The sequence below is a fragment of the Stegostoma tigrinum genome, chromosome 8, assembly GCF_030684315.1.
Source record: "Stegostoma tigrinum isolate sSteTig4 chromosome 8, sSteTig4.hap1, whole genome shotgun sequence".
Taxonomy (NCBI): Eukaryota; Metazoa; Chordata; class Chondrichthyes; order Orectolobiformes; family Stegostomatidae; genus Stegostoma; species Stegostoma tigrinum.
In genome coordinates this window covers 72,550,717-72,577,725 of record NC_081361.1, presented here as the reverse complement: position 1 = coordinate 72,577,725, position 27,009 = coordinate 72,550,717, and the positions used below count along the sequence as shown (strand labels likewise).

The 27,009-nt window shown below is 40.0% G+C and overlaps 1 protein-coding gene across 1 annotated transcript in view; it reads right to left on the bottom strand.

Annotated features, from left to right (window-relative positions):
• Nucleotides 1-22,336: 22,336 nt before the first annotated feature.
• The window catches only part of hectd3 (HECT domain containing 3), a 59,561-nt gene continuing 54,888 nt past the window's right edge, over nt 22,337-27,009 (bottom strand). Inside the window, exon 22 of the mRNA XM_048539117.2 lies at nt 22,337-25,373. Within this exon, the coding sequence (XP_048395074.1) occupies nt 25,289-25,373 (85 nt within the window). The 3' untranslated portion in view covers nt 22,337-25,288. The remainder of the gene's footprint in view (nt 25,374-27,009) is intronic.

Sequence of the window (27,009 nt, the reverse complement as noted above, 5' to 3'; positions counted from 1 at the left end):
GGACAGCCCAAACATGTTGCGAGTGTCTTGGTCATATGGAAGCTCACCCTCCTCAACTTCCACTAGATTGAGGATCACAGACAGGCTGGAGGGGGCAAGGCCTCCAGAATGTGCAGAGAGGACATTTCTGGCAGGAGGCAGAGTGTAGCATGATGATGGTTCCTCTGGCTGGTACTTGCTGGTACCACCCCACCTCTTCACAGCATCAAAGTCTCTCAGCCCATGTTAATTTGCTGTTGACACTGAGCACCAGTGGCCACAACGATGGAATGTGGCTATTAATATGCTCATATCTGGCTGACACTGAGTGTGCTGGGCCTAGCTCTCCATCTCAGCCACCAAGTTGCCCACCGAACAGCTAGATACATGTCAGAGCCAGTACTGTGTTGACGCCATGAATGAATTCCACCAAACTTCAATCCAGTTTGCCAAGTGTCTCCAATAAATCGGCCTGCTTATGCATTCTGATGAAGTTATTAATGGTCAGTACTACGGAGCCCTCTCGTCCTTGGGGCTGAGCAGTTGCCTGGTTTCCAACAGTCCTTCTGAATGCTAGTGACCGAGGGTATTTTGTCCTTGGCCAGCTGTGGAGATGTGGCAGTGACGTGCTCATCAGACTGTGGTCCCAGCTCTGATCTAGCTAATGCACCTGTGAAACTTTACTGTATACAATTAAGCAACACAACTCCTGGTGTAGCACCTTCAAATAGGATAATGTTGCTATACAACAGTTTGGTAATAACTTTCAATGTTAACATTATTACAGATTCAACATACCTTCCCCATTTTGATAGCAGGACCTAAGAGGCAATGGAAGAAAGTTTCTCTGTCAATTTACTTTTGAAACAGGAACAGACACTAAATTGGATAGAGTGCGATATTTAAAAATAAAGGTAAAATAAATGGTAAAATATAAAAATGGTAGAGGGGAAATGAAATCAACACAAGCAGAGGAAAACAGGTTTCTTAACTGCTTATTTTGATTTAATAGGATTACTATTACAAGGACATAACTAGTTATGAAATTGAAGTGTTTTAAGTTATAATGTTATTTATGTTCATTTCAGTGTTACAGTTTATGTACTGGAAACACCTTTGCTTGGAAGTAGAAGGGTTAACTTTTTCTGGGTTAGAAAAGTCAATCTATATAAATAATTTAAAATAAAACTTCATGGGATGGGAGTGTCACTGTCAAGGCTAACATTTATTACCCATCTCTAATTGAAAAGGCTGTAGGGATGCTTTCTTGAACCACTGCAGCCAATTGGCGTAGTTGCACCCACAATGATGTTATGGAGAGTGTTCCAGGATTTTGATCCAGTGTCACTGAAAGAAAGGCAATATAATTCCAAGTCAGGATAGCATGTGGCTTGGAAGTGGTAGTGTTCTGTTCCACCTGTTGTCTTAGAACATAGAACATAGAACAGTACAGCACAGAACAGGCCCTTCAGCCCACAATGTTGTGCCGACCATTGATCCTCATGTATGCACCCTCAAATTTCTGTGACCATATGCATGTCCCGCAGTCTCTTAAATGTCCCCAATGACCTTGCTTCCACAACTGCTGCTGGCAACGCATTCCATGATCTCACAACTCTCTGTGTAAAGAACCCGCCTCTGACATCCCGTCTATACTTTCCTCCAACCAGCTTAAAACTATGACCCCTCGTGTTAGCCTTTTCTGCCCTGGGAAATAGTCTCTGGCTATCAACTCTATCTATGCCTCTCATTATCTTGTATACCTCAATTAGGTCCCCTCTCCTCCTCCTTTTCTCCAATGAAAAGAGTCCGAGCTCAGTCAACCTCTCTTCATAAGATAAGCCCTCCAGTCCAGGCAGCATCCTGGTAAACCTCCTCTGAACCCTCTCCAAAGCATCCACATCTTTCCTATAATAGGGCGCCCAGAACTGGACACAGTATTCCAAGTGCAGTCTAACCAAAGTTTTATAGGGCTGCAACGAGATCTCGCAACTCTTAAACTCAATCCCCCTTAGTTCTTCTAGTTGATAATGTTCATGAGTTTGAAAGGTGCCATTAAAGGGACCCTGGTAAAATATCCCAGGACATTGTGGATGGTACAGGCTGTAGGCATCATGCGCCATTGGTGAATGGGTTGCTGATTTAGCAGACTGCTTTGCGCTGGATGGTGCTGGTCTTCTTGAGTGTTATTGGAGTGACAGTCATCCACGCAATTGGGGAATATTCCACCACACTCCTTGTAGAGGTGAACAGACTTTGGGAAGTCAGGAGAAAGTTACCTATCACAAAATTCTTAACCTCTGACCTGATCTTATCAACACAGTATTTATAAAACAGGTCCAGTTAAGTTTCTGGTAAATGGTAACCCCCTAGGGTGTTGGTTGTTGTGGTTTCAGCAATGGTAATGCTATTGAGCATCATGGGGAGGTGGTTTATGCATTGCTTTGTTGAAGATGGTCATTATCTTGCACTAATGCTACACTGATGTTGTGTGCTAATTCTGAATGTTGTCAAGGTTTTCTTACATTTATACAGGGTCCGCTTAGGTACAATGGTACTAAACCCTGTGAAATCATCAGTGATATCTTCACTTCTGACATATATTGGAAGGAATGTTATTGATGAAGCAGCAGAAAATGGCTGTGTGATGTCTTTGGGCTCAGGAGATTACAGTCCAAATTCCATATCTTTCCTCTGTACTGTATCTGACTGTATGCAGTGAAGAGTCTTCTCCTTGATTCAAGATAACAAAGTGTGAAGCTGGATGAACACAGCAGGCCAAGCAGCATCTCAGGAGCACAAAAGCTGATGTTTCGTGCCTAGACCCTTCATCAGAGAGGGGGATGGGGTGAGGGTTCTGGAATAAATAGGGAGAGAGGGGGAGGCGGACCGAAGATGGAGAGAAAAGAAGATAGGTGGAGAGAGTATAGGTGGGGAGGTAGGGAGGGGATAGGTCAGTCCAGGGAAGACGGACAGGTCAAGGAGGTGGGATGAGGTTAGTAGGTTGGAAATGGAGGTGCGGCTTGGGGTGGGAGGAAGGGATGAGTGAGAGGAAGAACAGGTTAGGGAGGCAGAGACGGGCTGGGCTGGTTTTCGGATGCAGTGGGTGGGGGGAATGAGCTGGGCTGGTTGTGTGATGCAGTGGGGGGAGGGGACGAACTGGGCTGGTTTTGGGATGAGGTGGGGGAAAGGGAGATTTTGAAGCTGGTGAAGTCCACATCGATACCATTGGGCTGCAGGTTTCCCAAGCGGAATATGAGTTGCTGTTCCTGCAACCTTCGGGTGGCATCAGCAAGGATCCCTGCAGCCCAATGATACCAATGTGGACTTCACCAGCTTCAAAATCTCCCCTTCCCCACTGCATCCCAAAACCAGCCCAGTTCGTCCCCTCCCCCTACTGCATCACACAACCAGCCCAGCTCATCCCCTCCCCCCACTGCATCCCAAAACCAGCCCAGCCTGTCTCTGCCTCTCTAACCTGTTCTTCCTCTCAGCCATCTCTTCCTCCCACCCCAAGCCGCACCTCCATTTCCTACCTACTAACCTCATCCCACCTCCTTGACCTGTCCGTCTTCCCTGGACTGACCTATCCCCTCCCTACCTCCCCACCTATACTCTCCTCTCCACCTATCTTCTTTTCTCTCTATCTTCGGTCCGCCTCCCCCTCTCTCCCTATTTATTCCAGAACCCTCACCCCATCCCCCTCTCTGATGAAGGGTCTAGGCCCGAAACGTCAGCTTTTGTGCTCCTGAAATGCTACTTGGCCTGCTGTGTTCATCCAGCTCCACACTTTGTTATCTTGGATTCTCCAGCATCTGCAGTTCCCATTATGTCTTCTCCTTGATTCATATTGATTTCAATTTTTTCAGCTTCCTTGATGACATATTCGATCACAACTGCCTTGATAACAATCATTCTCACTTCACCTGTGGAATTCCTATCTTTTATCTATGTTGGACCAATGATGTATTGAGATGTGGTACTAAGAGGCCCTGGAGGAATCCAAACTGAGCATCAGTGAGGAATGTATTGCTAGGTTCATAACATTTGTCTGCACTGTCAATGCATTGTCAGAAATTGAAATTGCTGGAAAAGCTCAGCAGGCCCGGCAGCATCTGTGGAGAGAAATCAGAGTTAATAGTTCGAGTCAAGTGACCCTTTCTCAGAATAGGTTGCATTGCTTTGTTCATAATTGTACATATAATCAAATTGATTGGATTGGTTTTGTCCTGCTTCTTGTGAACAGGAATGATCTGAGCAATTTTCCACATAGCCTGGCAGATGTCGATATTATAGCTATACTAGCTCAGCTTGTCAAGGGGATGTGACTCGTTGTTAAGTACAGCTAGTACTAGAGTCAGGGTGTCCTCAGGACTCTTTGTGTCTGTTATAGTCAGTTCAGCTGCTCTTGGGGTTTCACAGACTGATAGCTGTGAAGTTGGGAACTTCAAGAGGAGTCTGACATAGATCATCCACTCAGCAATTCTGACTGAAAATGTTTGCAAATACTCCAGCTTTACCGCTTGAGATGATAGGCATCAGCCCAGTAAATACCAGGACAACACTGTACTAATCAAATCCCTGAGACTGAGGTCATTCAGCTCATCAAGCTCATGCTGGAATTCTGCAACAATGATGCCAGTCTCATTCACAGTTCTTTCTCCCACAGTAATTGTAATCATTGATGTAATTCAGTGAGTTTTATTGGGTCATATATATTGTAAACTGAAATATGGTTGTTTTCTTCTCTCGTTAGACTATTTTTGAGCGAGAAGAGTGCACCAATAGATGTGTAAAGAGAATCATTAGGGAATGCATTAAACTTTTTTGCAACACCAAGGTACTCATGCCTCTACAGCTCTAACAATGCAAATCCATTTACATCAGAGCAGATATGGAAATACCATAAAGGGGAATGGTCGATAGAATTAAAATTAATCCTTTGTAAATTGGCATAGAGAGTTAGAGAAAAGATACTGTTGTATTAGCTGAATGTTTTGTCAGTTTGAAGAGGACTAGATAACTCAATATGTTAAACCTTCTTATCTACCACAAACAAAAAAATCTTTCCAGTCTACTGAATACTGTAAGTTTGTTATTAGGAAGTAGAGGACAGCTCAGACTGATTATTTTCCAGTTTCTGACTTGCTGGAGAATGATGTGATTGGCTTTGGGTCACTGCAGTCCTTGTGGTTGTGCTGTTCCCATAAGCAGAAAAGGAATAGCTCCAGGGCACTTGTAATTTAGCAGAGACAATATGGTAGCATTCACATAATGTTGCTGCTTATCTTCTGCAATGGATGAGTCAAGGTAAACATGGAAGGTTGCATGTTCTGCACGTCTGTTTGGTATATACTGCAGCCAAAGTATGCCATGGCCGGATGCTGAAGGGATGGGAATTGAGTTCAGTGACAGAGCAATTATGAAGTATTCAGTTCGAACCCAGACGGTGTTGAAATTCTTGAGTGTTGCGGCTATAATGTATAGGTGGGTGATAAATATTCCATCGCCCTCCTGACCTGAATCCTGTAAATGATGGACGGATTTGGAGTTAGGAGATAAAGCATACATCAGAGTACAAAGGCTCCTGTTAGGCTCTGGTAAGCACAATGCTGACATGAGTGGTCCAGGTGAGCATTGATGGTGGCCAGCTTCATTTTCTGAAGGACACCAGAGAACCAAATGGGTTTATATTTGAGCCTACATCATCGGAGATACCCACAACATAATATTATATTAGCTATTTTGAGAATAGTGTTAATAGGATAGCACAGAGGAATTTTATCCTGTATCTGCTCCACTTTACCTAAACCATAGCTGCTTGATTACATATTGGGAAGCATTAATTTCTTCCACATTGATATCTCTTCCTAATACATAATTAATTAAAAGTCGTACATAAAAATATCAAAATTTCTAATATAAAAGGCTCACTAATCCATCTATTCCACCAGTAGCAAGATTTATTGGCAGTGATACGGGCTATTGGCTAAAACTTTCAACTGATTTACCTACAATCCAAAAACATCCATGTGTTCTTAATGGAACTGGAGCCAGTTAGCTGTCCCAATGCCAATATGTCTGACTGCCGGTGAAATGGTAACAGGACAGATTATTAAGTCTACTTGCTTTCAAGATTTCCATCTGTGTGTGGTTTTTAGTGAGTCTCCTGAAAAGAGCTTCATTTATATAATTGTTGACTGTGTGTCGGTGGTTATGTATGTGTGTGGGTTGACCAGTTCTTGTCAATAAAATAGCATACAGGCGGATGATTAGAAGAAAGCAGAATTTAGTGGAAATAGACAAAAAATATCAGTGTTAAATCAATTGCTTTCATCATTGGAACGATCAATAAAATGGCTAAGTAAGTCAAAGGAGCACATCCAAAGGTTTTTAATGTCATAGAAAAGACCTTGTTCAAAAATTCTAGATTCAGCAGATTATTGAAGAATGAGGGAAAGAAGAACAAGTAATAGGATGTTGAGAATTGTGTTTTGTCATTTTCCTCTTCTCTTCATGCCTCATCACCATGGAAACGTGGTGGCCATATCCAGGTCAGGCACAAGGGAAATATTCCCACCTACAAAGAGTCTATCCAAATGAATTTCAGATGAAGGATAAGGATCGGCACTAGAATCATTGTGGCTCACTGTCATAGTTAACAGTCTGAAGGAATGATCCATACGTTTACAAATGACACAAAGATGCCTGTGGCTGTAAAAACCATGGACGAACAAAGATTGAAAGTGAATCTAGACAAGGAATGAATGGCTTCGTGGCAGATGTCTGCTACTGTAGGCAAGAACAACATGATGCATTTAGACTGAGCTCTACTAAGCATGAATACACCGTGCTGTGTCGTTCATTGCAAACCATAAAGAGAAAAACCTAAAATTTGCGGCTCATGAATCATTGAAAGTACATGACCTACTTCCTACAGGTTGTTGCAAAAACGAATAGGATGTTAAGATGTATAGCCAAAGTAATTAAATGTAAGACTAGAAATAAAATAATTTTTAAGGTCATATTCCAACCACATCTAGAACACTTTGATCAGTTTTTAATACCTTCCCATGATGTGGGATTTCAAGGGCTGAGAAAAAGACTTAGAGGGCTATTTGACTGATTCCTAGTTTAAAGATCATTAATTATGAAGGATGCCTCTCCATCACCTTCGCAAGGATTATTAACAACAGACAGTATATCCTAGCCTTGCCAATGATGCCTACCTCCTGTGAATGAATTAAAATAGGGACATTCTATTCTTGAAAAATAATTGATCTGTAGTTGATTTGATCCGAGGTCTTTGAAAAATAATAAGGGATTCAAATATCCCTATCTCTCTAAATAGTTTTTGCTTGATCAGGAGAAGAGGACTGGGACCATCAGTAAACATTGTAAAACAAGTTACTTAAATGCTCAGATTCACTTCTCTTCACAGAGAATCATCAGCCACTGTAATGTTTCCTGCACGTGCAGTGAGTGTAGATTTGCTGCAAATGTTCGAGATTTCCGCGAATGGAAGCCACCTTAAGTTAAGGGAGGTAAGCTCGTTAACACGATCGCAGTACAATTCACTACGGCCTTCTGGAGTCTGGAGATCCACAGGATTTGGGGATGGCTTTACTAGAACTATCAACTGAATTAGGCGGAGGTATATTTCATCTGCTTCCTTTGAATGATTAAAGGGAGCACGTTTGAAGATGGGAATAGTTGCAATGGGCCTGGTGTTGTGGCTGGCTGTTGACTAGACAGTTAAAAGTATTTGCTGGCAGACAGCTGATCAAATCTGACATAAAAGCCAAAAGAACTGTGGAGGCTGTAAATTGGGAACAAAAACAGAAGTTGCTGGAAAAGCTCAGCAGATCTGGTAGCATCTGCGAAGGGAAAAAAAAAGAGTTAATGTTTCGGGTCTGGTGACCCTTCCTCAGAACTGATGGTGGCTGGGAAAACATCAGTTTATATGCAGAAAAAAGGGGAGGAGTATGGGGTGATAAATATCCCTTCTAAGTAAAATGGCAAGTGGAATTTGGAGACAGTGGAATTTTGGTGCATTTGGGAAGTAAGTAATTTAAACCAAGGTCCAGCTGTAAGTAAATAAATAAATAATCAATTGGGGAATAATTAGATCCAAAAGGATTAAAACTAAATTGAGGATATCAATAATGAATGGATCCAAATTACATATAAACACAAGAATCTGGCCCATGTAATAATTAGATGATAAATAGAAGTAAGGGCACACAAAATTGAAAGAAAAAAGAAATGAGTGGCAATTCTGCAGTTTTTGAGCCATGTGGGATCTCCAGGAAGCTTGTGTCTGGCAGTAACTGTCATCAAAGAAATGGTTAAGTTCTTTGGTAAAGAAAAGGAGAAGGGTTGATCAGGGTAGTGTGGTTATACATAGGAACTTCCAAAAGGCATTTGACAAAGAATGGGAAGAGATGTGATGTGGAATGCAATTCCTGATAATTACAGTGGCAGCAGATTCAATAGTAACATTCAAAAATAAATTGGATAATTATATCTTTTTTTGAAATAAACAGGGCTGTGGGAAAAGAACAGGATAATTGGATCAGATCAGGAAAAACTGGATAGCACAAATATAATGGGTTGAAAGGCCACCTTCTGCGTTGCAGAATTCTGTGTTTCAATTTTTCATAGATATTGAAATTGTATGCTCCAATTACTAAAAGAAGCTTCAAATGTATCCATTCAAAGCAAAATTAAAAACCTGTTGTGCAGTGTGGTTTTAATTTTATATTTACATTGAAAACATAAAGCACATAGTGCAGGACCACCAATATTGAAAAGAGTAGGACAGGAGAAAATAAACCAAGCGGTTTGGGCTGTAACCAAATTTGAGTTTTAAAAGTCTGCATATTATAGAAGGAAGCAAGGCTGAGGGATAGGAGGAGTTCCAGTGTTCTGAGGTTCACAGAAAGAGGAACTTGCAATAAAAATCTGCACATATTTCAATATGGTAAGGCGATAAGTGAGAAGATGAAGAAATTGGAGCTTATGAAGTACCAGAGAAATTCAGTGGACCAATGTACAGAGAAAATATCTTAAAGTGTTGGACCTTAAGAGTGAAGGGGGGATTTTCAAGATCATGAACAATATACAACTAATATGACATCAAATATACCTAAATAAGACCATAAGATGTAGGAGCAAAGTAGACCATCAGCTCCATCCAGCATCCTTCACCATTCAATGAGATCATGGCTGATCTGATAATCCTTAAGTCTACTTTTCTGGCTTATCCCAAAGTTGCAAGCACGAGCAGTAACAACATTATTTCTTTTCAAAAAAAGAAACTGCTGAGGGATTTGTTGACTTAGTAAGTTTCAAGCTCTAAATTTCCCTACTTCCTCTTCATCACAAAGTGGTCTATTTCTTTTTTTCTGATTAAGCCATACCACAGCACAAAATACAGTTTTCATACTTGGAAACAAACTGGATTCTGATCCAAGTTGACCTCAAGATTAGGTTGACCTCAAATGGAAAATACTCCATGTGTATGCACAAACATACTTTGATGATATCCTTAGATAAATTTGGAGCCAGGGAAGCAACTCTGACGCCTTGGTGGTGAAAGTCAGCTTTAGTGGTGGATCATAGCATAGTGGTTATGTTTGGATTAGCACTCCACAAACCTAGATTAATGGCCCAGACACAAGTTCAAATACCATCATATCAATTGGACAGTTTAACATTCAACTGATCAAATAAAATGTTAAATTAGAAAGCTACCATTGTAATGGCAACCATAAAACTACTGAATTGTGTAAAGCCCCTCTGATTCATCAATTTTTTTAGGGAAGGAAATTGACTATACCCCGATCTGGATTTGTCCATATGTGACTCAAGTCTCAAGCAGTGTAGCCTAATCTTAACTGCTTTCAGAAGTGGCCAAGTGAGCCACACAGTTACATTCAAAAAGATAGCTGTCACCTTCTCAATGCTAATTGGGAATGAGTAATTAACATTGGCTTGTAGCGATGCCTGCATCCTGAATGAATTAAAAGATAACAAAAAGGTGGTAATAAGTCAGCAGCCTGTAAGTGTATTAGACACTGGATACTGACCACTGGTGGCTTGTAGTTGGGGTAACTTGCTCCCACCAAGCCTCAATTCTCGATATTTTCTAATCAACCTGTTATTACACACTTTTGAAGCAGATGGGGCTTGAACCCAGACCTTCTGGCTCAGAGGAAGGGTCACTACTACTGCACCACACAAACCCCTACTCTTTATTTCTATTTTTTAAAAAGAAATTTAAAATTAAGTTGAATAGTCAATAATGGGACAACTAAGTCTAATGGTCTAATTATTGGTGGTACAGGATAAACCACCAGGGTGTCTTAACAGTAAGAGACACTTGTCCATATAACAAGATGTAGTTTGTTGCTTGATAGCAATCGGTAAAATTAACATTAACTACTTCGGCATAATTACAAATGCAGCAGCCAGAAATGAAATGCCAGTCTCCATCAGCACTCATGCAAACCTGCCCTGAATCTCCACTCAAAGTTGGTATTACACTATTAGTTTGGGTGGAGCTAATACAACTTTAACATTAACTCTTTCAGGACCTTACCTTACACAGCACCCCTTTCGCCTCGCTTTATTTTCCTTTTCACCGGCATTGATGTTTTCCCTAAGTGGAAGTCGATAGTGCTCCTTTTGCTATTGCGCAGATTGCACCACAATACGTGTTATGATTCCTGATTAGGATGAAATTATAATCATTAATTGAACATGAACACTTAGGGCAGATTCAAATTATGCATAAAGTATCTCAATGTTAACACACACTCTAGTGGTGATGGAGAATTAAAGACAGATTTTGGATCGCCAATTTAAAAAATGCTCTAAATATTAGCAATACTTTCCTTTTTCTTGTTGGACTGCTTGGCCTCTAGCTTTCACTTCACTCTTACATCATTGCATACCATTCTTACACATGCTACATGAGGAAGTGACAGATAGGGTGCTAATTGCAATATCTGTGAGGGGCAAGGGGGAGAGGACCAGAGTTAATGTGTAACACATGGTGTTTCTGGCAACATGTGAAGATGATATTCAGTCATTGTGCAGAAGGTGCTACTTCAAACCCAGAAGTAAAGACGATAGCAATAGTTTGGCTGCCTGTTTTGTAATTGAGCTTGATGAGCTGGCCTGAGGGAGAAAGAGAGGAGAAGGATAAAGAGAAGGTCATGATGGAGAAAGACAGAGATGGAAAGGGAAGTCTGAGAAGCAGGTAATACCACACACAGAGACTGAGACCTAGGCTGCACTCACAGGAAACAGTTGCAGTAGGCCCCACGCTGAGATCAGTTCTTATGGCTTTTCTGGCATCTGTTTTATTTCAATCTTTCAAGGGGGAGAGAGAGGGGAGGAAAAGATTCAAATACACTTGGATATTAAAGACATATATGTAGAAAATATAACATTTTGAATTGTCATGGCAAGTCCCAACATGTGACAGCATTTGCTTATGAAACTGCAGGTAAATTACATTAATGGCTAGTTAGGCTGTCCCAACTTAAAAAGCCTAGGGAGCTTTATATTCATGGGACCACCCAATCACACAAGCCAATGGTTTAAATTAAATAGGGTGCTGCCATGTAAAACTTATGTTATTAATTAAGTTGTGAATATTACATTGTAGAATGTTATTAATTAGATAGCAATGCAGGTTTCTGAATAGGTCTCTCAATGATTTACTAGTATGCTACTGCCACCATGCACACTAATTCTCACCATATATGGTTATAACTTGCCTTTTCATCACCTAATTTGTACCTGGATTATTTATTCATGTACTACTGCAACACTGGTCTTTATTTCATCCATTTTGGGAACCTAGAGATCATTAGTAAGGCAGAATTTATTGCCCGTATGCCGGGATGATGTGGTGAACCTTTCTCGTGATTCACTGCACTCTGTGTGATAGGCTGTTGTTAGGTACAGATTTCCAGGAATTTGGGTGTGGAATTCAAGCATCAAACTGTATAGAAGTTAAGCTAACAGAATATGTTTCTTGCAGGTACTAAAATATGTTTCTTTTTTTAAAAAGTAGAACAAGTCCCTTCTTTTTACCTTAAGCAATTTTTAAAAATCAGCATGTGTTATGCATCTCTGTGAGAAGTAGGATTTAAAACTAGAGGAAGGGACTCAACCACAAAGACTTTATCAATGACCTGAAAGCATAGCCAGGTCGTTTGATTATCCAGTGACACTTACGCCACCATCTACTCATCTTCCTTGCTTAATCGCCTCTTACATTGTCCAGGCTCCTAGTGGCTAATTGTATCAATTAAGGCAAAGTTAGGCAGAGGGCATTGATTAGGTAGTTACTTGAGAGGACATATAAAGAGACACTTACTGTCACGGCAGTAGGGTGGACTCTGGAGGGAAACACCATTTAATGTCTGACTCTGAAAATAGATCCATTCTAAGACCATTTCCAGTCCCCTTCTTCATCCAAAGCTATGGGAGGATAAGATATTGTCATATTCTTTGTTACTATGTAATGATCCTCCTCAGGTCTTTTGTTTATTGCTTTGTTCCCTCACTTGGATTCCTAAATTTGAAGCTTAAGTCTCCTAACCTGTCCATTTCCTGTTACTTCTATTCGCATTCTGCTTTAGGTTGAAATCCACATTCTCCCTTTTCCAGATTAAAATTCAGCTCTTCTATCTCCCTACCTTGTCTTACAGATGTCTTTAGTTACTCTCCTTCATGTTGTAATTTTGTTCTCCCTGTGCATCTGCATTTTGCTCAGGCCTTTAATTACTTGGAAAACGGACATGGGTTTCTATTTCACGTCTGCCCTCCCCCATCCATCCATCCCCTATCAATCAGGGTGCTACTTCCTTGTTTTCTCTGTCTGAGGTTCTGCTTGTTCTTCTGATCTTTTCACCCACAGACGACTTTCGCATCCTGCCCAGGCTTATTTTAACTATCCTTACTTATTGTGGGCCAAGGGTCCTTTTCCATTTGACATGGGCCTCCAGCTTCTTATTCGCTGTATGTATTCTCCATACTCAATTTTCCAATTGCCTCAGCTTGGTCTTAAATTCCTTTCCTCGTTGTTACTAATTCTGAAATTGTGGCATGCAAATCCAGGCTTAAGCACACTGATAACACTCGTTTTAAAAGGAACAGCACTGAGTGATATCACAGTGTTGCTGAGTACAAGAGCTTTGTTATTAAAAACTTGTGAATATTTATCGGATTCATGCCATTCTGCCTTAGTTTTGACATTTTTTGTTTCTCTTGACCTTATTATAGTGTTTTATGGAATGTATCCAAGATGAATCCCATAATTGCCAATTAGATGAAAACTAGACCTTATTATAGTTGAGCCAAAAAGATTTATGCCCTTTTCTCTTGGCTCAGATGGTGAGTGTGGTATTGGCCTACAGAGACCAGATTCAGTCTCTGGCCTCTACAGGGATAATTGATCTTAGCTACGCTCCTATTTTCCTTTACTATTTTCCATCCACCTGCTACCACTCAGCGACGTGAACCGAAGACAGATCGGGATCAATGTTTTACCAATGAGATCTAATTGCACCTCATCATCACCTCTGTTACAATGTTGTGGTGCTGGTGTTGGACTGGGGTAGATAAGATGAGAAGTCACAACATCAGGTTATAGTCCAACAGGTTTATTTGAAATCACAAGCTTTCAGAGTGCTGCTCCTTGGCAGCTTGAATTCACCTGATGAAGGGTCAGCACTCCAAAACCTTGTGATTTCAAATAAACCTGTTGGCTATATCTTGGTGTCATGTGACTTCTCACCTCTATGTTGTCAGTCACTCAGTCCCAGGTAACCCAAATTCCTTCAGTTAAATATTGAGAAGACGTAAGCCACAGACTTGTATATCTGTTATAAAGCCCAGTTTCTATTCATTGATCCTAACTCCCTTCCTGATTATTTGTTTCAGGGTGAATCATATTATTTGTAACGGTAGTTTCCTATTTGACTTGACTTTCCAAACCCATATCCTCTTCCACATGCTGCATATTTCCTCCCCTGGTATCCATGTGCCCTTCTGCCTTCCTGCTGTCAATACCTTCTTTCGAACTTTTATAATTTCCAGAACAACTATTCCAATAGCCTCCTGGATGACCTCCCACTATTTAGCCTCCAATGAACTTGAGCTCATCCAAATCACCGCTGCCTAGATCATATCCCAAACTAAGTCTTGGTCAACTATCACACCTCTGCTTGCTAATTTACATCAACTTTCAGTTCAGATTCTTGCATTCAAGACTCACCATGATCTTGCTCCTTCCTACCTCTGTAATAGCCTCTAGCTAGATGGGATAGTGTAGGGGGAGGGGCTTAGATTAGTTCACAGGTCGGCACAACATCGAGGGCCGAAGGGCCTGTTTTGCGCTGTATTGTTCTATGTTCTACGTTCTATGTTCACGGTACTCTGAGAATTCCTCCAATCTTGCCGTCCCCACTCCCTCTTCCCTATCACTGATAGCTCTGACTTCAGCCATTCAGGCCCTAACCTTTGACATGGGCCAAAACTTTTTCCTCCTTGTTTTAAAGGTCTTTCTTTAAAATGACCTCTTTGAGCAGGTCTTTAATCATTTATCCCAATATCTCCGACACAGGCTCTCCTAGCCTTGCTTGAGTTTGAACATTCTCCCCGTGTCTGCGTGGGTTTCTTCCGGGTGCTCCATTTTTTTTCTCCCACAGTCCAAAGATGTGCAGGTCCGTTGGATTGGCCACGCTAAATTGCCTGTAGTGTCCAAGGATGTGTAGGCTAGGTGGGTTAGCCATGATAAGTGTGGGGTTGCAGGGGTCGGGTCCAGGGCTAAGCCTGAGTCAGATGCTCTTCGGAGGTCAGTGCAGGCTATAGGGGCTGAATGGCCTCTTTCTGCACTAGGGATTCTATGAACATTTAACCCGAATACATTCCTCTTAGTCCCTTTGAGATAACAAAGTGTGAAGCTGGATGAACACAGCAGGCCAAGCAGCATCTCAGGAGCACAAAGCTGACGTTTCGGGACTAGACCCTTCATCAGAGAGCTCTCCGATGAAGGGCTAGGCCCGAAACGTCAACTTTGGTGCTCCTGAGATGCTGCTTGGCCTGCTGTGTTCATCCAGCTTCACACTTTGTTATCTTGGATTCTCCAGCATCTGCAGTTCCCGTTATCTCGAGTCCCTTTGAGACGTTTTGTTACATTACAGTTACTTAAGATGCGAGTCATTCATTTGCTTCAGGTGACCCAGCCAGTAAGAGAGAAAAAGGCAACCAATGTTTGGTCAGGTTGGTGAAGATAATATCAGGCTCAGTAGTGAAACCAAAATTGCAAAGATGCTTGAAAGCCTGTTGATGCTGTAACATTACAGCACAGCTTTAGCTGCCTTTATCCTGAGAGGGGGGAAAAATGAAGGAACCTGTACCTGCTATCCAACACATACATACTTCAAATAACGTAGCATGTAATTGCTACAAATCTCCATCCAATTTATTTTATATAGAGCTTCAAGTGCTGATTTTAATAAAAGTGAGACTACTGGATGATGCATAAAAGGTTAAAAAAAATTAAAGGACATTGAGATATATCAAAAATCAGGCTAGGCCATGTCAATGTTTGACATTATAGGAGAAAATTATAGATTATAGGAGATTAGCTGAGAGGTCGAGATCCCAGAGTAGATAAAAGCATTTTAAATAAGGAACAGGGCAATGAGTCTTAATTGAAATAGTGGAGCCACAAAAAGGAGAAGCATATAGGAAAAGTGTATGTGAAAGTGATCGGAACTACGACAACAAATCAAAAACGTAAAAGCAAAATCCAAATCAGAGATTATCTTGTGTTTCTTATATCTGAGCAAAGTGATAATTATCACCAATCCACCGTGAAAAGACATCTGCAAGATGCAATCACTTTCTGTAGGAAATCTGATCTCATTATTATTTTAGTTAAAAAAAATTCCTGAACAATGAAACTGTGGGAGAAAGATTTGTCAATTGTCATTTTCTGTCCCAGGTTTACAGAATTTCTGACATGTGTAACTTCTTGGCAAGTTCCAATAAAAAAGGTACCAAATGTAATTGGAGACTTTGGGCCGCAGTGTTTTTCCAAAGAAAATTGCAAAAGATTAGAAAGACATTGTTACTATGATTTTGTTTAGAATAGAATGCAACATCTTAAACTTCACTAGCACTTTATTTAGACTATTACTTGTACAATTAGTAAAAGATTGATATTTTCAGTTTCACTGAAATTGTTAATATCAATTTGAAACCAGGGAAATAACAAATGCCACTTTATTTCCTATTGTTTGCATACAGAAAACTCAAAGAAAATCCTTCATCTTATTTTTGATTTATTCAAGGGAATGTCACTCTGTGGATGTTAGTAGATGTCACTGGCAAAGCCAGCATTAATTGCCTTTCCCTGAAAACTGTACAACTGTAATCAATCAGTGAACATCCCCATTATTAATCTTGGGAGGAGCAGGTTATTGACAAAGCAGCCGAAAAACATCCTGGAGGAATGCCTTGGGGAAGGGTGTATTTGCAGCACAATGGTAGCATCCATACTTCAGAGCTAGGTGCTGCTTCAAAGCTATGTCACATCTCTGAATGGGTTGATTAGAAAATATCTGCCCTGAGGAACAAAGAGGTCTCATTGCATAGTGGTAGTGTCCCAGGAGGCTTGGGCTCAGTCCCACTTGCTCCAGGTAAGATATAACACACTTGTACAGGTTAATTTACATATATCCACAACAAATAAACTATAGAGGTCGTACAGTGCAGTAGCACTGTCTTTATTTCTGGCCATAAAGGCCAAGGCTCTCATTCCACCCGCTCCCACTTGCTCCAGAGGTAGGTAATAACACCCCCCGAGATAGCAGGAACTGCAGATGCTGGAGAATCTGGGATAACAAGATGTAGAGGTGGATGAACACAGCAGGCCAAACAGCATCAGAAGAGTAGGAAGGCTGACGTTTCAGGCCGAGACCCCTCTTCTTCATTTCCTGAAGAAGGGTCTAGGCCTGAAATGTCAGTTTTCCTGCTCCTCTGATGCTGCTTGGCCTGCTGTGTTCATCCACCTCTACACCTTGTTATCTCTTAATAACACCGCCAAACAGGTTGATTAGAAAAATGGGTAAAATAAGAGAACTCAACAAGAGAAATAAATTACAGTGCAACATTAGAAGAAGTTAAGACAGTAATTAACTCCTTCCTTACTATCTGATTTGAATAAGTTCCTTAATGCATGTTTGATCCACCTATAAGCCAAAGGGTCAGGATAAATCTTGTGTTTGGGTTAGTTAATTAATTGTCAAAATAATGACGAGATGCCAAATGAAACAGAGAATAAATCTTGAAATTTAAATACAGAACTCCTTGAAAGTAGGTTGAAAAACCCATAAAAAGATCAATATCAAGCGTTTTATAAACAGGAGGATAAAATACAAGAGTGAAGACAATTGATATATGCATAGAAGGCATTGGTTAAAGTATTGTGTGTAATTTTGGATTCCTTCTTAAACTGGGCTAATGGTAAGATTCTTAGCAGTGCAGACGAGCAGAGAGATCTCGGTGTCCATGTACACAGATCCTTGAAAGTTGCCACCCATGTTGACAGGGCTGTTAAGAAGGCATACAGTGTTTTAGCTTTTATTAATAGAGGGATCGAGTTCCGGAACCAAGAGGTTATGCTACAGCTGTACAAAACTCTGGTGCGGCCGCACTTGGAGTATTGCGTACAGTTCTGGTCACAGCATTATAAGAAGGATGTGGAAGCTTTGGAAAGGGTGCAGAGGAGATTTACTAGGATGTTGCCTGGTATGGAGGGAAGGTCTTACGAGGAAAGGCCGAGGGACTTGAGGCTGTTTTCATTAGAGAGAAGGTGGTTGAGAGGTGACTTAATTGAAACATATAAAATAATCAGAGGGTTAGATAGGGTAGATAGGGAGAGCCTTTTTCCTAGGATGGTGACGGCGAACACGAGGGGGCATAGCTTTAAATTGAGGGGTGAAAGATATAGGACAGATGTCAGAGGTAGTTTCTTTACTCAGAGTAGTAAGGGAATGGAACGCTTTGCCTGCAACGGTAGTAGATTCGCCAACTTTAGGTACATTTAAGTCATCATTGGACAAGCATATGGACGTACATGGAATAGTGTAGGTTAGATGGGCTTCAGATCGGTATGACAGGTCGGCACAACATCGAGGGCTGAAGGGTCTGTACTGTGCTGTTATGTTCTATGGACAATAAATTATAAAAAGTTGTAATGTATAGCTTTTGAGTGCTAGCAAATGGAAAAAAAATCTAGAGTTCTGGAAACAAAAGCAAACTCAGCCCTCTTGTGGTGTCCCTGCCCCGAGAGACACAGGCCTGGATTCAAGTCCCATCTGCTCCAATGATGTGTAATTACATCTCCAAACAAGTCAATTAGAAAAGTAGGTTAAATTAAAAAATAACTCCTGCTGTTCTGCTTCTCCCTCTTTAGCATCAGTCTCCCCAATTTTTGATATTGTCTTCACTCTCATCCCCATCTTATTTATCCTTCTTTTTAGGTGGGTGAGAGGTGGGATAGGGAAACGTATAGCCACCAGTATAACTGATTGATTAGCTTGTTCCTCACTTTAGCCAAAATGTTATCCTTTACTTTGTCATCAAATAATTGAGAAAATTCAAGACGTACGGGGGGGGAACTGCAATATTCCATATTAGCATTTGGATTATGGAAATGAAATACATAACTAAATCTATACACTGTACAGTCTTGTTGTGAAGTGTGCATCAAGTTTATTGAATCTATTTTGTAGGCATTGGAGATTTTAAGCCAAATACAGGGGTAAAGCCTTTCAGAAAGGAAAACAGGGCCACCAGGTGGCCATACAGTGCAATTACACAGTAACATGTTTCTAACAGCAATCTATGGAAACGTCGATCAAGCGGAAAAAAAATTGACAGAAAAATGTATTAAAGGGATTTGTTACTAGGAGGTAAACTTCAGTAGTTGGAAGTATCTCCCTTCCCATCTTCAAACTGTTCCGAAACCAGTTTTCTTTGATTTTGGACTCCAATGCTTTCAATGCCCAATCCTACCTCTTCTGCACTCCAGTTTTTCCTCATTGTGACAAGCTACTTGTACAGACAAAAGCATTCATGTTAAGCAACTCTTCCAGCAGTGTAATAAATTTTCAACTCTGTGCTGCAGCACAATCAGAAATATTAAATGAACAATGGCAATTTGATTTGTGTGAACACAAGTCCAAGATTAAGTTATTGCCAGAAGTCTCTAACTGTATGCCATACCATGTAGATTACAATGTGCAAATAGACATTTTAAATTATACGCCTACCACTCGAACAACCCTGCTGGTCCCTACAACACCTAGCCCATTAATAAAGCACAGTGGTGTCTCCATTAGTTAGTTTTCTTTGTTTTTGTGTTTTTGAAAGACGTCAACAATACAGATTGAGGTTGTTAAGCTGGCTGCTTGTAGTTCAGACATTTTGTCATAATGCTAGGTATCATCAGTGCGGCCTCTGATTAAGTGATGTTGTTCTACTCCACTTAGTTTTTATATGAAATTCATGTAAATGGTATTCATATAAATACTAAAGCAGAATAGAAAGACAGTGCTTCATCAGAGGCCGCACTGATGATGTTACCTAGCATGGTGATGAAATATCTGTACGATAACTAGTCAGCTTGGTGAGCAAGTCAACAACCTCACCCACAATGCGAGCTACAAATCTTTGTGAGAACCTTACACAGAATGGCATGGCTACATAAACAGAATTTTGTACCCAGTTGAATCGGAGGAGACAGTGGCACACTGGTAATGTCACTGGTTCCACTAACCCAGATTTGGTTTGAATCTCACCACAGAAGATGAAACTTTAACTCAATTAAAAATAAGGAATAAAGTAAACCAGCATAATGATGGTTTACTATCAGAAAAATCCATCTCATTCAGTAAGTCCTTTAGCATGAAAATCTGCTATCTTTACCTGATATGGCCAATATGTGACTCCAGACTCATAGCAAAGTGGTTGACTCAAATGCCCTTTGGGCAATAAATTCTGCTAAAGCCCATGTCCTGTGAATAAAGACAAGAAAGGATGTTGCCTGGTATGGAGGGAAGGTCTTACGAGGAAAGCCTGAGGGACTTGAGGCTGTTTTCGTTAGAGAGAAGGTTAAAAGGTGACTTAATAGAGACATACAAGATGATCAGAGGATTAGATAGGGTGGACAGTGAGAACCTTTTTCTTCAGATGGTGATGGCTATCACAAGGGGACATAGCTTTAAATTGAGGGGGGATAGATATAGGACAGATGTCAGAGGTAGGTTCTTTACTCAGAGTAGTAAGGGCATGGAATGCCCTGCCTGCAACAGTAGTAGACTCGCCAACTTTAAGGGCGTTTAAATGGTCATTGGATAAACATATGGATGATAATGGAATAGTGTAGGTTAGACGGGCTTCAGATTGTTGCACCAACCTGTGAAACCATCGAGGGCTGAAGGGTCTGTACTGCGCTGTAATGTTCTATGTTCTATATTATAACATGCACCGATTGAAGAATAATTGTGTGTTTACGGTGGTGTAAACAGGGATGGGCAATAAATGGAAGCCAGCCAGCAGTGCCCACATCCCATCAGCAGACAAAAAGTGTTGAATTTTACATCCTCATTACAGGTAGTACTCGGTCACCTGTTGTTAAAGCTATCACCTACCATTAACTTTAATTATGGAACTGATGACGGCAAATTAATCTCAGCTAAACAGGGGACGGGGACAGAGAACAGAGAATGGAAGATGTAGCAATTTCATCAGCTTCCAATGTATGACTGGGAATTAGCACAATTAGTGTAGTATCACGTTTACAAATGGTTAGAAGAGTTACACATTGTCCCTACCTCTTAATTAATGCCTGTAAATTTGCCAATAGGAAAATGCACCATTCATGTGCAAACAAATGCTTGTTTACCCGTGGTCTGCTATGCTTTCATTTTAAAGTCAAACAATCATACACCCACATTTTGACAAAAAAAAAATCTACAGAAAGTGCCTTAGATCATATTTGTCACATCACCTATAACTATTGAATATATTTCAGGATATCTTGGATTTTTATTTCACAGAAAGATTTGGGAAGATTTGCATTTAAATGGCAGATTTTTGGAAGTATATTCATTCAGTTTTAAAAAAAGCATTGAAACAAAGTGCTTAGAACATGAATGGGCCATGTTGCTTATTGTTTCAGAAACAAATCCAAATTGTTAATTGGTCTCTCTAGTCAAGAAGCTCACCCATATGATCCTCGGTCATTGGCAGTTGTTTGACATTCATTGGCCTTCTACTCAGATTGTGAAAACAGCAAAATAAAAATGGGAGACCAAAACTCTTAGTTGCATATTTTGCTAACAAGCAAAAAAACTACAGGGAGATATCCACGGTGTTGAGACGGTTGAGGATAGTTTGAAGTTATTCTGTTTCAAAAGCAAGATAATCCACTGCTGACAAAATTTCACTGCCAAATTAATTGCAATTGGAACAATGTATATTTGCATTATACTTTCAAAATTCTTGCTTTGTACATTCAATTGGTATGAGACTGTGGAATGAAGTTAAGCCCAGTTCCTACTGTTCACTAGTACAGCAGTCACCCCAGGTTGAGATAAAGATCTTGGGGTTATGAGCCATGGGCACCAGCAGAAACTGGTGAATTTTCAGTGGATGGTAAAAGAGCTAAAACCTTGGGGAAAAACAGTTGATTACAAGCAGATGATTCTTTGGGCAGAAAACTAGTGTTTTCTTTAAATACAAAGGAGAATGGCAATGGAATACTTCCTCATTTATTCTATTCTCTGGTTACATTTTTTATAAATAATAATCATGGTAGACTCCTATAATAGCCACAGAGGAGGACAGCACAAGACCATAAGGAGTGTAAATATGAGCAGAGGAATTGCCCTCATTACTCCATTATTTTGCATAAATGCACAGCACAAAACATACCATAATTTGGATGCTTGAATATAAAAGTAAATTGTTAATTCTAAATGGGTCAAGGTAAAGAATACTGTTTCACAGGGTTGGATTTTTTAAAATTAAAAACTTATTGTCAGCAAACAATTCAAAATTCAGACAACGCAACATCGCAAACTCCATTCCACAAGTCTACTGATCAGACTAAACATCTTTGCAGTCTCCCAAAAATATAACCAAGTTAGTGAGAGTAAATTTGAGCAGTTTGTTCTGTGGACTTGCATCGTCACGATCAATACTGCCCCATTTATCCAAAACATTGAATTCTCAAAACACAACCACAGGATTTTTATTACATTAAGTTTTATTATGTAAACTGTTAATTTATCCTATAATATTGACAAAATATTTCACAACTTGACTGTTTCAATACAGTATTAATCAACATAAATTACACATTTTACTCATGTCTATTGAAGTGTTTGCATGTAGCCAGAAAGATGGAGTGTATAAACTAGGAAGTCAGCTTCAACTAGGTTTTAAATAGCTAGAAAAAATTAGAAATATAAACCTCATTGAATCTCACATTCCCATCCAATAGATCCTCACTGGTATTAGCTGTTAGGCAACACCTATTTTGGCAGAAAGTATTTGCCACAGCTGTCATCATTTCGACTTGTGTAATCTATTCTCCAATGATAAAGAGTAGTCCGACAGCAGAGATTGCCATTGCCGCATTCAATCTACCGGCTCGTCTGAGAAATAGCAAAATTGGGGGATGGGGAGTGGGCAGGTGTATGCCGATAATGCCTCAATTCTGTGCTTCCAGTAAGGTAGCACCTATCAAAGGGAGTTGTTGTCAGATTACACTACGGCATTTGCCGAAGTTGTTCAACTTGTGTTTCCTTTAAACACAAGTCCTTCCTGGAGGGACCAGATCAGTTTATGTTAGCTTGAACACAATCTGTAATTCAAAGTTTCTCAATAGTTTTGGCAAATTTTCCCCATCATCAAGCTGCCAAGACACCCCAAGCAATAAATTGGATGATTGTTCAAAATCATTTAGAATACACTTAATTCATGATGTTTCTAAACTCTTGATACACATTGTACCACGTTTTTCATGATCTAGGATTAATAGTCAAGAAACAAAAATGACTTCACTTTAGGGATAGGCCATATGTTTAGCAACCTGCATCAAATGCACTGTGATGATGTGACAGAAACAGATCCAAATTAAAAGCTAAATTTAATCTTCCAGCTCTCTGAATATGAAAAAAAAATCACTTCAATACAAGAATATTTCTGATATGTTGCAGCTGTTTCATTACAGCCAAAAATGTGCTGGCATACAACTATAAGGATCTATTCAAACATGGACCACGTTTGGGAGCAATCTTGCCAATTCATTAGTTACGTGTGAAGTAGGTCAGTCAGGGTGATACTTGCAGTGTGTTATTGACCAGAGTTAACAAAATTAAATAGAAGTTTTCCCCCCAAGAGTTGCCCTTTATTTTCTACCCAAGCAATGTACTGCATTACATTTGTCATCTGTACTACAATTATGTACAGATTTGGTCTCCTTACCCATGGAAGGTTATACTTGTCCCAAGGAGAATTCTAGGAAGGTTAATATGTAGATTCCTGGGGACGTGACATTATCCTAGGTGATATTTAGTGGACTGTGTGCATATTCCCCAAAGTTTAATCTGGCATGGTAACCGTCTTGAAACATAAATTCCTAAAGCGATTTCAGGGTATGTGCTTGAAACATTTCTCCCCTCTCATTCGAGTTTAGAATTAGAAGTCACAGTATCAGAATAAAGGTTTAGGAATGAGATGAGAAACTTTTTCCCCCTCAAGTAGGATTCTTTGGAATTCTCTGTCCAGAGACCTGCAGATCCTCAGTCACACAATTCATTCTGAACTGAGATTGTTAGATTTAGGATGAAATGGGAATCAAGGGGTTTGGGGATGAAGCAAGATGATGATAAAGAAAAGGTTCAATTCCTATTTATTCTGTGACTGCACATCAAATATAACTTACACATGTGCATCTAACATACCACTTTTCTTTCTTTAGGCATAGCGAAGAACATTACGTGGAACCTTAAGTACATGGAATATATAACAGCATTAAGATTACATTGTGGTTGGAAATGTGACTACGAATACAGACCCTTCCAGGTGAATTTGCAAGTTAGCCAATTATGAGGGTGCTCCAAGTTTGCTAGGAGAAGCAGGCAATACAATCATTAGTACAAACTTTCACCAATACAAAAGGTGCTGCAGCGATCAGGTGAAAGAATTACATGATGACACTAGCAGCTGGCTTTATTATGCAACTTACATAAAAAGCCCTATTCATCCAAGAAAACTGCAGGATTTCAACTGTCAGTAGTCAGCATGGCATGGAGCTGTCATTTATCTCTCATTGTATCACTGGAGGCAATGGGGATAAGAGGAAGAAATGCAGTCGTCAGAGGAGCAGGACACTGAGGAAACAGTCACATGATTCCTGCACACCCTTCATCAGTGCAGATGCACTCTCCTTTGTGGGTCCAGCTTCACAGATAAGGGTGGCAGAAGGCAAGGAGCAGCCCACATGAAATGAATAGATACTAAAGGCAGAGATAGCTGTGGAATGGCTCCTTCAGAGCTCTGAGGAAACACTGAGGCTATTCCCACCTAGGCAGAGGTGCGGAGTCAGGTATAATACAAAGCTGGTAACATTTGAACTGGCAAAGGAAAAATGACGATCTGCCAGAATTCCCAAAGACAGTGTGTTCCCTCGTACGAAGTAGGAGAAGTCCATCACAAGCATCAGTGTCATTATGTCTCTGGAGTCCAGCACCACGTCTAATAAAATGGTGCCAACATTGTGGAGACTTAGTAAAGTTCAAACCATGATGATCAATTTTATTTTGTGGAAAGGCTCGGCTTGCCTCTAGACTTTAGAGAATATTTTTTCTCTGGTCTAAGCCAAAGCAATGTTCTCAAGCCAAACAACCATACAGGTCTAATTTTTTTTTTAAACAATTGCCAAGATAGGAGGACTTCACGAGGTCACGTGGCGATGCCACTTTTTGAAGACTTGTGAAATAATTCTGAGAACTTACGGTTCTGATAGGATTGAGGAATCAACTAGTCTCGGAATTACAGTAGAGACAAAAACAGGAAAAAAAAATTACTTGAATTTAAAGGAATGAGCATTTACACAGATAACACAAATTTAAAATAGCTGTAAGTGGGCCATAATCAGTTTCTGCAACAGCATCTTGTTTGATTCTAGACAGATGATGTCTGGTTGTCACTCCTCCCAGGGTACCATATCAGTGTCTATCGCCACACAGTTGTACGCTGCGTAACGTAACTTCTCTTCACAAAGCTTTGCACTACAAATAAGACAGATTTGAAACAGTTCATAAGATACTTGTACAATTATGGAACTGTATGCAAATATATATCCTTTAATTATCATTACAGAGGCCAATATGGAAGCTCTAGTGATTCATCGATATGACAATGAATCACATCATAACTGCACTTTCTTACTGAACAAGGACAAGCAACAAACAAAGGAACATGTGGCTGGGGGCAAGTTAAAGGAGAAGTGAGGGAGTATTCAAGGAAAACCAAATGGGAATATCATATTTCCACTACATTCCACTTCCCAACTAGACAGAATAAGAAATTTTACTTGCAAGATGCCCTTTAGATGTAGAAAAAAAGGCCCAAAGGCCATTTTAGGTCACATACTGGAAAAATAATTAACTCACTGAAGAATAGATGGAAAACTACTCCAGTGCTGGAATTTTTCAGTAGAATTTGAAATTTTTAATTTCTTTTAATTGACTTTTGGTCTGATTTTGTACTTACCACTGCTTAAGGAATTGAACAATTTATTCTTTGGCTACAATGATAAGAGCAGCCCTGACCTGAACAATGCAATCTTTTCCATTTCCCACACCCTGCTACATGGCTAAGTAGAATGCTGAGGTAGGGATTGTCCTGCAAATCTATGACCATTTGGATCTGGAATGAGGCCAGTCAATATATGTTACAGAAGACCCTTGGAGCAGGCTGCATGGGGAATATTTTCAGATCCTTCGTAGCTTCTGCTGCAAAGGTGAGTGATGAATAGATACCATAGAGCACATTGTAACAATCAGTTTGCTAAAAACTGGAACAGTACGGCTCAGTTTTACAAACTTTCACTACATTTACACTATGCTGCAATAAATGCATCAATGCAGTTTGTTTAATGAGCTGAATGTGACCACATGGGCATGACCACACTGTCAATTTATGTACCTAGACAACTAGAATTAAATTAATTCGACAGTCATCCATTTCTGAAATGCCGTCCCCAAAAAAGTGACAAAATATAAAGGGTAAACAATACATTTTCAGAGTTTGCGGAGTCCATCCAAAAAGTCAAGGAAGCTTAAAATTACCCTGTGGGATATTAGGGTCCCGAGGTTTAATGCATCTACATATAATTACTTAACATATTCACTAAAATATCAGAAAATAATTTAAGTTAATAACAAGTGTTATGCAACAGAAAATTAATGGCATTTAAGATCAAGGTAATAATTTGCTTCATGTACTAACAAGACTCCATGTAAAGAGTCCAAAGCATCGAAAATCAATATCTTACTTACATCATAAATACAAAACAATCTATCACTATTCTGTCACTAACATTTTAGTTAACATCACATCCCTACTCACAAAGCATACCAAGAATACCTTGGGTGGAGAGGCATTTATTCTTCATAAACACTGCAAAGTTAAAACCAAGTTGCACTAATGCTAAATGGTGACTACTAGGTGCTAAGAAGGGACAAATTCACTCAAATAATGGCAAGTTAAACCATTTCATCCAGATCAGGCCTTGATGCTCAGTTATAAATGCAACTATAGCATTTCACCAACTTGAGCAGAACTGTAGCTGCAGCACAAAGTCAATAAATTTCCACAGCAGTAATTATCCCTCCACTTACTGGATTCAACCATTAAAAGGTC